Consider the following 14,829-nt stretch of genomic DNA (forward strand, 5'->3'; position numbering starts at 1 on the left):
TTGCTGAGACTTTGTACACCATAAAATTAAACTCTGTATTTCTCACAAGAAAAATCATCAGGATGTCATTATTTGTGCAGCACTCCTGAAATAATAATTGTTCTAAATACGACCTTTTGGAGTTGTGAGTCAACAAGTCACAGCTCCAAAATGTCTAAATAATAAGAAAACATTTTGAAATTAAAATGAAAAACACATATTATTGTCAGATAAAGGTAAAGAACTGCATCGGTTTCACCATTAATTGTCATTGTCGTAAATGAGATCACGTTTCAAAAGTTATAGTGAGATATTAATTACGATTTCTATCTGCATGAAAATGAAACCGTATTATCGTCGCCGTTATTGACTGGGCGAAGCAAGTTGTTCCGTGACGAATGATTTCGATAAAATCTGCCACAAAATAGTTAAATGCAAGTCAAAGTTCAATTGAAATTTGGTAACGTGCATTCAACGATTGTAAAACAGAGCTAAAAAGTAGCTGGAACCTTCCACATCATTGGAAATTTTATAGCATCACGCATGCACTTGATATCATATTTTTCATGATACAATGAATGCATCCTCTGATATTACATACCTTGATTAATCATCTAGAGTTTAGATGTTTACCATCTTTTGGTTACCAGGTATATACAGTTTTGCACAATCTTATTATTAGTAATACATTTGTAGCACTCTCTTTTGTAGTTGCTTGACGACCAGTGACTCCGACCTAACCAAATGCAACATTTGAAAATCATTTTCTAGGTTTTAATTAGTAGATTTGTACTAAGGGGTGTGTGCAGCGGTTGCCTATGCTCCATTTTCTCGTATACAATTTTAGTCAAATTTCATTAGCGGGGATTTTACAATTTGTAATTGCTTTTCATCACAGGCGTGAAAATATAAAATTTGTCGGAAATATTAAACCCAAATAACGATATTTACGATCGAAACGTTGCAAGTGGTTTTACAAACTCCTACCGATGTCACCTATATTTATCATACTAAAATGTTAAGTAGTATCGTAGGTTTAGACTAATAATAAATGATCTTTTTTCGATATCATAATTTTTTAATTATTTAACATACCACTGGCCTAAAACTGGATGACATGTTTTCAAATTAGACAATGGACATTCAAATTAACTTTCAAATTCCGACAAGCAAAAGAAAGAAATGGAATTTGATACTTATATGTTTAAATCAGGATTAGTGGATATATATATATATATATATATAATCATTCTTGACTTGCTATGCTACAAAACTTTACAATTCAAATTTTTCCCTATAGCTGTCACTTTGTACTCTACATATAATAAGTCAAGTCGCATTATATATCCAGTTATCTCTATATTGGAAAAAAAAAAAAAAAATTAAAAACATATACACTTTTTACTTAGTCCAGCAACATATAAAAAAATGTATAATACATCAGTCTGGCCAACATATTTGACCAAATACTTATTGATCTACAATTTTTTTTTTCCAGTTTTGAGTAATTTTGCTTAATCTATATCATGTGTCATTTTGCCAATTCTATACAGTTGTTCAATGCAAACGATGGAGAATAATTACTGTAAGAATTGAAAGTACTAACTCGTGAAAAAAATTTTTGACTGTAAAGACAATTTGTGTAGTGAGATAATGCAAAAAAAAAAAAAAACTTATGTAAGAATTTGAATAAAAGTTGTACTTTTACACCATTATGATGTAAGTATTTTTTCACACTATTAGAAGGTAAGCGTTATTAAAAGACAAGATTAGTAACGAACCTATACACATATTACAAAGTGTTCTGTGAATTTGTCTATATATTTGGGTTCAAAATTTAATTGGATCGGATTCAACATGTCGAAGAGTGACAAGACTGGTAGTAAAACGTCCCTCAAATTTTAGTATTATTTTCAATTTCACTAGATATGGTAAACATCTGATATACCGTGTTCGAATTAAAAAAAAATGATACACTAAAATCTTAAGATTGCTGCCGATGAAAATAATTTTTTTCCAGCTAAATCAACCAAACGGATTTGAACAATAGTACAAAATCTATATTCGTAAGACTTATTTATAGCAATATATTATTGCATACACAATTTGTGCGAATAGGGAATTCTTGAACACTGAAAAATTTTGCTGTGTAATGAATTGACTGCATGAGCACTAAATTGTTTTTCTTTTTTGTTTCTTAAGTAGTATCTACTAAATATACTTGCTCATCATCCAAAGTTTCAAAACGTTACCATGTAATCAAAATCTGTAACTGTTTTTACCCAGTTAGATGCATAATTATAGAAAGTCTTGCTATGTTGAAAGTTAGACTTGATTTGCATGCTTTCAAAATTGCAGTAGTTCAGCTGTTTTCCATAAATTTAATACAAACATTTCTGTTCCATTTATTATTGTGAGAAAAAAAAAATAACCAATCAATAAATTCGAACTATATAATCGTTAATTTTATCAGATCAGGTCACGAACCTGACAAATTAAAAAATTTGTCAATACTCTAATTTGTACCCATTGCAATTGTTTCTCATGTAATGAAATCGTTTTGTTACTAAAAATGTGATAAAAGAAAATATCAGATGAAAAAATGATATCTGGATAAGTTAAAAGTACTGCGAACTGTTTTGGTTTGGTCTTCGATGTTCGAGTTATATTATTATTGTATTAGTCATTTTAAATAAAAGTGAAATACGTAAAAACGGTAGTTAGGTACAGTAAGTAACAAGAGGGTAATTAATAATGAATTAATTTCACTGAACTTCCAGAATACGACTTAGAGCAGAAAGTCAAGAGTTTTAAGAAAAAAGACAATGAATAGAAACTGGTAAATTAGATTAACATGGACACCTTAAATCGATATTTCGTAATAGAATTCGACTACCAATGTGAACGGAGGTAGAAAAAAAATTGATGCATTTTTTATACAGTGAAAATGTATGAATTTTTTTCGTCAATTTCATTCTAACGTTTATTCAATCTTAAGGTATGAATTCGGCGTCGCTCCTGGCCTTAAGAGTAGAGGAGTTTTCCTTCGTGTCGTCGTAACAGGTTGGTAGACATAGTTTCTTTGTAACGTTCCCGTCAACGTTTTTTGTCTCTTCGTGCTAGGACTAAGTTGATATTTAAACGTTGGCTGCTTAGCGATATTTAGCTGCATGTGCAATGTGTCCTTATTATCCTCGATATCAATTTCATCATAGATATGTTCAGTAATATCTATGTCAAAATCTTGACTGCTCTCGTCATAACTGTCTGTTACAGAATTTGCTGCAATATGATTATGAACAGGTTCATCATACGTTGTATTCTCTTCCGCGGTTTCATCGCCAGAGCTTTCCGCCTCTTCTGACATAAAGCCGCTCCCCGCATACCTCATTTCACCCCGTTCTAGTAACTCTAAGTGGTCGGGATAGATCATTGCCTTCTTAATTGCAAGAGGATCCTTTCTTGACCATTTCTGCACTTCTTCGTCCATTTTCGCTATCTTCGCTGGATTTATCGCCCACAAACATCCTTTTCTCTGATTGCCATTACCTGCAGGCTTCTCTATCTTTTCGAAACATTTATTCAGCGACAAATTGTGCCTTACAGAATTTTTCCAACCATTCGGTGCTGTCTTGAAGTAAGGAAAATGTTCACTGAAATAAATAAAAGAAAAAAGCTTGGCTTAGAAGAATACTTCCAAGATATTTCAAGAGATATTAGTATTTGGGATAGACGAATTGCACAAAAACTACAGAGCTGCTTAATTAGTCATGAAAAGTAGAATTTTAATTTTTATAGATCAAAATGTTAGAAACTGGAAACTTTGAAACGTCCGCAAGCATTTTTCATGTAATTTTTTTTTTCAACATCTATTTTGAGTCGGACTTGCTCCACTGATTTAAATATTTTTTAAAACTAAAATATAAGATAACAAGTGTATTTGAAAAAAGTATCAATTTGAGAATTTTTTATTATCAGACTCACTATAGTTATCTTACGGTAAATGATAGCCTAAGCAGTAAAGATTGCCAAAACTACTAGTTTTCAAAATTCACAACAATATATGAAACTGAAATTGCTTGGTCGAAGAATCAGTATTGCGATAATAATGTACATGGTGATAGTTATAATTATACATTCACGCGATGTGACGAATTATAACGAAATATATCATGTTAAACAGCATGGTTGGGTTCGTAAACAAAGAAAGAAGTGAAAGGTTTTGAATGGGACTGTACCCTGACATGCACCTGGTGCTCCAAGGGCCCCATACAAAATGGTTGCTCCCCCCTTAGTAGCCTGTGAATAAAGGGACATGGACAATAATTTTCCATCTCATGCCCCCTCCACAGTTACAGGGTTTCAATCTATTTTGCACCATCAGACCACATGGCAAAAAGTTCAACTGCATCAACAGTTTAAAGAAATGCGATAATAAGCGTGTAATTATTAATCGCAATTACTTTCGTAATTTGTTATACTTGTCAAGCTTTGAATGAACAGCTCTTTAGCTTTTTGTTTAAATAATTGCCTTGTTTAATCTAGACTAATTATGCACACCAGTTTCCTTTGTCTAATGATACGTCTATTTGAATGTCAAGTCATCATAAGAATGGTTCTAATTACAATAATTTTTCGATAATAAATGACTTGTAATAACGTGAGGCTTCCTGAGTAATAGCCCCAAAATAATAGATAAATAGATGTACATACGTAAACGTATCAAATCCCAAAAATGGGCAGATATGTTACCTAATATGTCAATAGATACATTGCTTTGATTCATTTTATCTAGATTTTCCGGTTTGACTTATTCAGACAAGTAATGAAATCCTGTTTCATGCACGAGTAATTTCAGTCTGAGTTACTTCCTGATTAAAAATAACAGTGCCTTATCTTTTAGCAAATTTAGGGTGCTGAAGAAATTTCAGTAAAGTTTTAATGTCATGTTTCACGTATCACACTTCTTTGGACATTACATCAAAGTCTGAAAGGATTTTTACATCACCATCTCACAGAGCAAAATTTAATCAACTGAAGAAGTTTATCAACAGTTTATCAAGGAAGCTAAATTGAGTTGAAGTTGTGCATGTAGCTTGCTCCACCAATTAATATAAATAAGTCTCTTGCCTTATCCGAGTGATAAACTGTTTTCACAATTCTATAACGTCTCAGTAATATCGATGTGTGTACATGAAATTTATTCTACACGGCCTTGATTAAGTTGCGCTAATTTCTGCACAAAAGAGCGGAGTTGAATCCGAACTAAAAAGTTTTCTAAGAGATTCATCATTGTAGCCTAAGGCAGCATTTACAAGACATTTACGTAATTCTGTACAAAAGCTGGTATGCAGCTTTTATTCTGTCGTGTAAGTCTTACAATAAGCTCTACAAATAAGAAACCAAACTCACCACATAAAATTGTAGATTTCCGAAACTGGCAAAGATCCTGTGTGGCTATTCTTCAGTGCCATCGCTATGAGACAGGAATATGAATACGCCGGCTTTGGATATGGTCTTTCGTCGTAATCTGAGAGGTCAAATTCCTTGTCCCTTTTTATTGTCGTAACTGTGTTGTGAACATTGTTATTGTAGTTTTGTTTTCTAACGTGCTGAGCGTGATGCGAATTCTGAAGTAGTTTGAAGTTTTGTACTTTTATATTCGTAACGGTGTTTAATTTCTGTTGCATTTGAGGTTTCGGTATCTGAGGAGATATGGTTTTTATCGTAGTGTTTGTAGGTAGCGAATTTTGCTTTAGTTTGGGCGGAATTATCGTCGTTGTAAGTTCTTGCTCGTCTTCCGACTCCTCCTCCTCATCTCCGTCCTCTTCTTCCTCCTCCTCATCTTCAGTTTCTGTCATATCATGCTCATACTGTTCTCCGTCCGAATCGTTCTCATCTTCCACATTGACTTTCTCTTCTTTGATATCTTTTTTCACAGAGAGAGAAAAAGAGCGATGATTACTGCGCGGACTTGGACTTCTCACAGTTATGTGTGGCATCACAGAGTTGGGATTGACCATCACCGAAGCTGCTTCTCCTCCAGAAATATCCAAATTGAAATTGCTGTGGAAAATTGTTCAAAATAAGTATATACAAACATAATTGTTATCCAAACTTAAGTGGTTTATTGTTATCAGCGATAAAATATTAAGGAGATTTATTTCCCCAAAGTTTATATTGAACGATTTTTTACCTCACATACCTGTTGGAACTATTGCTATTTCCATTCAACAGACTAGCTGAACCGAACCAGCCGTTAATATCATCCTGACAGCCGACGGGATTGTCATCCATCTCAAGGGGCGACAAATCGGTGAAATTGAAGCCTAGCTCCGGATGGCCTCCGATGACTCCTTCGACTTCACACTTTATGTCAACATCCAGCATCTCCTGCAAGGATACGCTGTCTGTTCCTAGGTAGCAGTCCATCGTGAGCCAAGGATCCCTTGTGGACCCTTGATCCAGCCCGGTACTGTGTCTGCTCTCCGTGTCCAACATTCACGCGACTGGAAAAACAAACATTTTCAACCATAAAATATTTCTCTAGCAATTCCTCCAGTCTGCAAAGGTATCAAATACGACTCGACGAGCTTACAGTTTGACAATACATTGGCGAACAAGAAAATAAATTTTTCAGCATATCTGCCAGCGGTTCGTCTTCTCATCAAAATTTGAAACCGTTCAGCTTGACATCATGTAATAACAAGGTGGGTTGATAATATAGAAAATTTATCGGCATCGGCAGACAAGAACAATGTGAAATAAGAGATGGAAAAAAAGGAGGCGCGGGGAAGAATACTACGAGAATTTAAACGGACTAAATATCGCAAGTAAGGAATTCCTGAAGTTGGCTCGAAGAACTGATATACGAGAAGTATAAGGTAGTGCTGTGGTACAGTTAATTAGGTGCATAATATTGTCTTGCTCCTATTTAGATTGCTAGGTAATCTTGTAACGTGATCCGAGGTATAGTCAATAGAATTTCAGCCAAGGGAGTTCAGGTATACAGTACAATAAAGTAGTATACACGTGACCTCGCATGCGGCAGAGAGGAGTGAATGTGTGCTGAGAGGGTCTTGAACTCCTGCATCAGGCTAAGCTTGTGGGTGTGACTGACTCATAATACTATAGCCGATTTACTATAGAATGTGTAGAGTTCTGTAGTACTCCAAGCGATAGTGAGTTTACTTCAACGGAGGAGGAGGAGGAGTGGTACCTCTACGTTCTGCCACGTAGTAGTGTAAAATGCTAAATAGCCAACTCCTCGTAGAAGCAGCAATTACTAAGCGTACTAAACTTGTATCGTCGACTAGGGAACTGACCCTGCTTCAATTGTATAGGTACATGAATAATGCATATCACACAGTATATTATTGATAAGTTGATTGACAGACCCAACCCAAGAATGGCGAATAAATCATTATTTTGTATCGTATTAATTCAAAAATTTCTCTCCATGGCAAAAAATGAAAATACATTAGCATCGTATGTAAAAAAAAAATTTTTTTCGACATACGACTTCAAATTGACATGCGTTTGCTCATTAGAACGCTACATTGGGTAAGATACAAATATTCAATATTTATTCACAACTTTCTTTAGAATTATTCGAGTCATAAATTAGGACTATATTCAATATCTATAAACATTGGATATATGTGGGAAAAAGAAAGAAAAAACCAACTCTGGCATCAAAAGGAGGCGAAAAAAAATTGTGTTATCCTTGACGGAAAGATTGAAGTTGGTAACCAGTAAAAAATGCAATGAAAAAATGAAAAAATAATAAAATTATAATTAGTAACGACATGGATATTCGAATGTTGAAAATTGATGTTTTTAACTCGGACGTAACTTTTTTTTTCTTCTTCTTTTGCGCTTCTTAAGACGGAGCAACGACCTTTATTGATAGTGAGAGGTTGAAAAAAAAAAACAGAATTTTTTCGAAGGTCAATGTGCGCGTACAAATTTTTTTTTTTTTCTTTCTTTCCTTTGGACCGAAGCCAATAGTAAAATTGAAGGGGATAAAAAAAATGTTGTTACGTATGTCGGGTATTGCAACAATTACCGTGCATAATTTTAGAATCTTTTGTCTCTCTTTAGAGACGAACGTCGGCGGTCTTTCACACTTGCTCTCTCCGCCAAACAAGAACAACCTTGGGCCTTTGGCTGTTTAGTTCTTTTCTTTTTTCGTCTGTTTTCAAGTCTGGCCATTCAAACGTGTGCGGTGGATATTACCATGTGGCGTGGTGCCATGCCCTGCGTACAGTAACTCGACTGACTAACAATAAGCTTACTGTCGCAACTTTTTACTACATATACCCATTGACTGACCGTCGGATCTTCTATACGCCTCTGCAACGTATAACTCTCCGTGTTTGTGTATTCCCCCCCCCCCCCCCCAAATTCTCACACAAGTTTAACAACCGACAATGTTTAACCGAAGGAAACTGAATCGGCAAGAGATAATTGGACTTTCTAACGTAGTACAACGAAACTGAAATGTATAATTTTGTTAGCAAAGTAAACATCGGTGATGAAAAATGATTACAATAGGTGGAAAGAAAAAAGTTAGAAACATTCTGCTGTAATTCGGTGATTTTTGCAGACAACAATTTCCGGGACCGGAATTAAATTGCGGTTATTTAACTCAACGTCGAGGCTCGGTTAAAACTGACTTGGTAAGAATTTGTTCCTCGAATATCAGAGAGACACATGGCTTATAGCCGCTGGCTGATTGCGTAGCAGCGAAGGAAAAGAAGAAGAAGCGGTTGAGTCGACGGGAAGTAGTTGATGGTAAACTATATAAAAGCCGCGGTTCGAGGATATTTACGGTACGGATTTAACTTCCAATTTCGTTGATGAATATTCCTATTTCTAATTGGCTTTTGGGAACGACTTTAAAAACTCCAGGGAGCGGAACAAGGAGAATTTAATGTACCATTAATAGCATCGTGACACTTGACCTGGGCGGGTAATTAACGGGATAGATTCGACTCGCAAAGCGTAACGAACCGTCAAGTGATCACGAAGACTTGTTCCGAGTTTCGAGTCAGAATTATAGTATAGAAGAATGGAAATATCTCTTCCCGCATCGCTGGACAATCCCTTGCTGTTTATTTATTTATTTAAAAAAAATTTTTATGCCTTGTATTCCTCTCAACATTTTACACGTGATCAAAACTCGTCCAGTACGTATAAATTAATCTGTCGGCAAGGTGAGATAAGCACAAAATTAAAGGGGAAGGGAAGTAACCGAAATAGAAAAAAAAAACGAACCACAACACGAAGATCAATAGAAAGATCCGAGATACGGATAGAAATTCTTCGGAATGTTGCAGCGGCGTTGTGCAGGCATTGGGAGAATAAGCAGATCAGAGCAGATCAGAGAAGAGAAGAACAGAATGTATCTCCTCCATAGATGTAATGATCCCTGAGATGAACCGTAATAAATCAATATTACACCAATAGTACCATCACTGCGTCCGAAAGCCTAGTTCACACTCGGTGAACTTCACAAGCTTCGTGAGTATCCCGAATGAAAACCGGTTTTCTTGATCACAAAGAAGAAAGAAGAGAGAGAACCTGCCTTCTTCTCGAGTATACGTTCATACGACGACGACGACGATGCCTCGGTCCAATCCGACATACAAGAGTCTTCTTCGAACATAAGTATAATACGGTAGTAGATATGTAATGCATGCATATACGCACATACATATATATACATATATATACATACATATTTACAAAAACTGTAAAACCAGTACGGTTATTCCTAGTTTCGTGCTTTCCGCCTTAAAAGCACTTGTATTCGCCTTTTACCGATTCTTATGACATAGGTATAAACGATGAAATGTCGAATATGCAGATCGTGCAATGAGCAGTAAGTTTGTCAAATCTATATTCAGTACACTTGAATGATACACCACCCGCCGACCTTCCATCCCCCGAAGCAATAGCGTCGAGTCTGGATTTTCGAATTTTACGACTTCAGGCATACCAAAGCCGACGAAAAGCCTAGGACCCGGATTCCCGGAAGTATTCGACTGTTAATCTTTTTCCGGGTATAACGTGGGTCGGATTATCCTTGCTAAATCGGGTAAATGACAATAGAAAAAGGGAGAGTATTCGAGTGAAACTTTTCGCCTTGCACCCTGCTAGTTTATACCTAAGGTTTGTTTCAAAGGACCCGAGTCCCTGCCCTTGCCGACTCACCCAGTTTCTTATTCTACCTATATAGAATTTTCTTGGGACCGCAGGTATATGCCATAAATTCTAACACTGGCCCTACCCCGAAGTAAGGAATGATTCATTATCCCTCAGTCGGTAAGGCAGTCAGTCAGGTACAGCAATATTCATTAATGCCTTAACCTTCCGAGTATCTGTCTTCGGTCCGAAACAAAATGCGATTTCGATTTTATGCCAATTATGTGTCAACGGACTCCATTCTGTGAACTCATCGTTATCAACTCGCATTTTCTTTCCGGTCGAAAACCAAATAACCGTAAGGGTAATAAGGCATTAATGATTATTGCTGTACAAAACAGATCCTCAATTTAGATAGAGACTCAGGTAAGCTAAAGAAATAAACGATCGTGCATACGAGGAATTATTATAATTGTACAAATTCTGATTTTCATCGATATATTACCCATCGTTGTACCTGTATAATAACTCGCGTATGACCGAAATGATGCAAGTATTTAATAACCGCGGAATATTGTAATGTAGAGGTATATGCGGGAAGACGTCGACCGCGAATTGATAGTATTATTACATCGCAGGCAGATATATATATATATATATACATACACGTAGATACGTATATTAAGGCGGTTGACCACTTCCTGCATGAAGGCGCTCGTAAATTAATTCGAAAAAAAAAATACGGTAGGGAATATGAAAAAAGAAGTAAAAGATGAATAATCTCAACGCCACACACGTGTTACGCACACTGTATATTTTACTGTTTGGCTGCGCCGATTTATCGTGCGATATTATTCGTTACATCACGAATATACTTACTATAAACTTAGAAACAATGTATAATGTTTGTCATCGGCATCGATTGATAAATTTCGCCAATTAGCATACATGAGATGCATACAAAAATATCTACCGGCTATATTTAGAGTATAACGGTATGTAGTTTGCGGTTCGCAAAAAGAAAGGCATCTTTGTTTGATTAGCTGTTGATTAGCCGTACAGATACATGTAAATGTGTGTACGAGGGGATTTCGAAGCGAGAGAGTTACAACATGCTCGTCATTCTACATACGTGTACGTACAAACACCATAAGTTATTGGCATACCATATTGACCCGAATGAAAGTAAGAACGGAATGGATTTCTGAACAAAAATTTTATGAAAATTAACTCGTGGAATTTTTTAAAAACAATTTTAGTCTGTCAAACATTCCTACAAAATGAATTATACAAATAGTATATTCTATATTGCGACGATGTATACACGGGAGCCAGTTTTAACTGCAAAGACGCAAACGGAAAATGAATGATCTCGGGTTGGACCGACTGTATTTTCTTTAGTCTCTACTACCCTCTCGACTATCGATCCGATTTCCCCTGCTACATGCCCGACTGTCTGCACCCTCTCTGCGTAAAACGACGAGGGGACGAACGGATGGTTTGAAAATTTATATGAAAGGGGATTGGTTGTTACGTTTGGATAAGATTTTCGTAAATGTATTCGTAAGACACGATTGACCGAGAATATATGACCGAGAAATAACTTGAAAATTACCAAAAAAAAACGAAAAAATTTCAACTCACAATTAGTCGAGATGAAAGAATGTTTTTAATAAAATGTACAAGTACCGCGTACGTGAAAACATTAAATACACATTTCGCAACTAACGAATCGCAGAAAATGAACCGCTACTTCGTGATCGAGCTTTGTCTAATATCGTGAATAATATCAAAGTCGTCGGTAAGCGGCGGTTCATGGAACTTATAATTCAGTGTTTGCAGCTTCTTCGTGGGCGCGTGTCGTAAATGCTGTTCGACACGTACCTCTGCCTATATACCGTACTCAATATATACGTTACAGGCAGACTCGGGGTGTAAAAATATTCGAATATAGGTGGGATATATCGCGTTTACGGATATAGATATAAATTCGTTTAGGTAGTTGAACCGGGTAATGAAAATGTAAACATCGGTAGGTATATAATGTGTGTAAGGTCTGCGCCGAGCAGCATTTCCCTCCTTCTAACGATGATTATTCCGACGCAAAGAACAAAACTCCGCGCCTGAGGGTCTGAGAGCCTGAATTATATAGGTACCTTAGGCACATAACACATGAGAGACTGAAAGTCTATTTGTACATACATGCATAACTTTCTCAATTTCCTGTCTGCCTTATTATGGAAACTATGTATAGAGGCAAATTGTATTGTCCGAGAGAGACAAGATCGAACGATGAATTTGAATAATCTACCCGATAATATTTAGTAAAAGATGAAAGAAAAAAGGAAAAACTTCGTTCAATGAACGGGATTGTGGATGGGAAGGAGGAAAAAAAACTGCTAAGATAAACACGCAATTTGTGCAAAGAAGGCTATAAAACTTTTATATATATATATATATATATATATATATACACACGAGCTGGCAAGATTATATTTCGGTTTAAGCCCGCAGGATGGGTCCGGTGTTGGGCATATGGCGAGGGTTGGAGTTCCCAGAATGTTTCTCACGGTCAAAAATTTCCCGACCATGGGTTGGATTGCCGAGAGAAGGACCCCTTGAAATGCGTTCAGAGCCCCCCGCCTTTTATTTGGGTATTATACTTTTGGAAAATTTCCACTTTGAGGTTGAAATAACTATTTAACTTGAAACGTGTCTGACTTAACATTTTTCAAAAACGAACGATCTATCATCGAATTTTATTTTTCCTTTTTTCATTAAGTAACATTTTTATTTATTTATCTTTACTAAATCTACGTCAAAATACCGAAATTAAATCTCTGAACGCAGTTCAAAGATATACAAAGTAAAGAATAACTGCGATTTGAAACCGCTACGGATTGAACGATGAGACTGAAATCAATTTCATACAAGGTTTTAATGTTTCAACGTTATCATGATATATAGTTAACGCGTGTTAATTATATACATGCCAATTTCGAATGAAAGTTAACGGTGGGAAAAGAGAAGAGGAGATAGAAAAATTGTTAGTAAAGATACTAGAAAACGAATGGGAAAGAATTAAGAATAAACGTATAGCGTATAGCGGGTATTTTTTTGTTTTATCAAATTACAAGTGTCAACAAGTAACGAAGCGGTTATCGTTCGTAAACCGGGCAATGCGATAAGTCTGTAAACACGCCACACGGTGTATTACGGCAGATTAATCGATGCTTTACGCGGGAAAGTAGTAAAATCGTAATGGTAGAGACAAAAAAAAAAAAAAATCACACACGTACGTACACAGAGGCAGGCAGGAAGAGAATAATTCTTGGTAAATAATCAAGTAATCTTACTCCAAGCAAACGTAAATGTCGAATTTAATCAGTCGCGCGTATAATTTACATAGTTATTATATCTGAGACGAGAGCTACGTGTCAAGAGTAAGAATAGTAAACTATTTAGGCGGGTAAATCTCCACACCGAGAGAAAGGTAAGGAGGGAATGACCGGTCTTCTACTCTTTTTATTGCATGTATTTTTCCCGCCGAAACATCCGACGATGTGTTCACGATATGAAGAGACACGCATTTCCGTCAAATCAGAAAAGAAAATCGTATCGATTCTTTGTTGTTTAACAAATGAGTGGTACGTACACTCGGTTGCCATGACGTTTGATGGGATATATAAATTCACAGAAATGAAATTTATTAACTGTACGTGTCCAACACCACAAGCTGTTCCCGCCTTGAGGGAAACGATGACAAATAGAATAACGTGTGAGTAACAAGACTCTCGTCTCGGCGGTTAAAAATATAATATGCACTGAAAATTCCGCACGACCAACGTCAGGTTTGACACGTAGTTACATATTGGAGAGAGGAATTGTATCAGGAAAAATAAATTGTACAAAATCAGTCATCATGGTGTAAAACGTAACGAGACAACGTGACATTCGTCGTAGACTGTAACGTGTAAACAGATCAATGCTCGAACACAGATAAAAGTATCGAGGGTGAAAAAAAAAGAATCGAAACGATCCCAGGTATGCGCGTAATAGTATGACAAGAGCCCACCGAAAAAAACCGGCATCTTCCTTCGACCGCGTGATTATTTTGTATAAAGTAAAATACGATGAATACTTCGTGATTAATGTTAGGAATTAAATATCTTCACTTACCGGTTGTTAAACAGTCTGGACGAAACGTTGTTGTCTTATGAAAAAAATCACAACTTTCACATATAAATTTTTAGCCGAAAAATATGCGATTTTAGGCAGAGACCATACATAAACGAACACTGACACAAGGCCCTCTTTACGGAACTGAAGTAACGTTGACGGGGGACTCGTGAACAAAGACCACGCACAATTTCAAATCTCTCTACGCCTATTGGCTGGTTTGTGTCACGTGAACATACCGCTCGGCGTTTATTGGGCCACTGGTATTGAGGTATGAGATCATTTTAAATTCTATACCAATGCACATGGCTGACAAAATACATTAAATACATCTTGATTTCACCATGTATAAATGACCCGTGCACTCTCTCAGGCTTATTCCGATACAATTTTCGCCAAAATTAACGTCTTCGATGCCTACTCCTATCGACAACGTTATACCGACTTGACAGGTGCGGTCGGGGCTCGCTACACGTCGCTACCCCCCCCCTACTTCAAAATGGCCGAACCCAAAGTGCAGCG

The 14,829-nt window shown here is 36.4% G+C and overlaps 1 protein-coding gene across 2 annotated transcripts; it reads right to left on the reverse strand.

Annotated features, from left to right (window-relative positions):
- Positions 1-1,836: 1,836 nt before the first annotated feature.
- On the reverse strand, positions 1,837-14,665 carry LOC107225680. 2 transcript variants are annotated; one of them, XM_015666222.2, is made up of 4 exons: positions 14,308-14,665; positions 6,185-6,488; positions 5,392-6,045; positions 1,837-3,632 (listed from the first exon to the last, which is right to left on the reverse strand). In XM_015666222.2, exons 2-4 carry the CDS (start codon positions 6,478-6,480, stop codon positions 2,963-2,965), a joined length of 1,620 nt encoding a protein of 539 aa, XP_015521708.1. In that variant the 5' UTR covers positions 6,481-6,488; positions 14,308-14,665; the 3' UTR covers positions 1,837-2,962. The 2 variants fall into 2 exon arrangements, with proteins under 2 accessions (XP_015521708.1, XP_015521707.1); XM_015666221.2 differs by having other exon boundaries at positions 6,176-6,488.
- Between the last annotated feature and the right edge of the window lie 164 nt (positions 14,666-14,829).

Source organism: Neodiprion lecontei, chromosome 4 (assembly GCF_021901455.1).
Source record: "Neodiprion lecontei isolate iyNeoLeco1 chromosome 4, iyNeoLeco1.1, whole genome shotgun sequence".
NCBI lineage: Eukaryota > Metazoa > Arthropoda > Insecta > Hymenoptera > Diprionidae > Neodiprion > Neodiprion lecontei.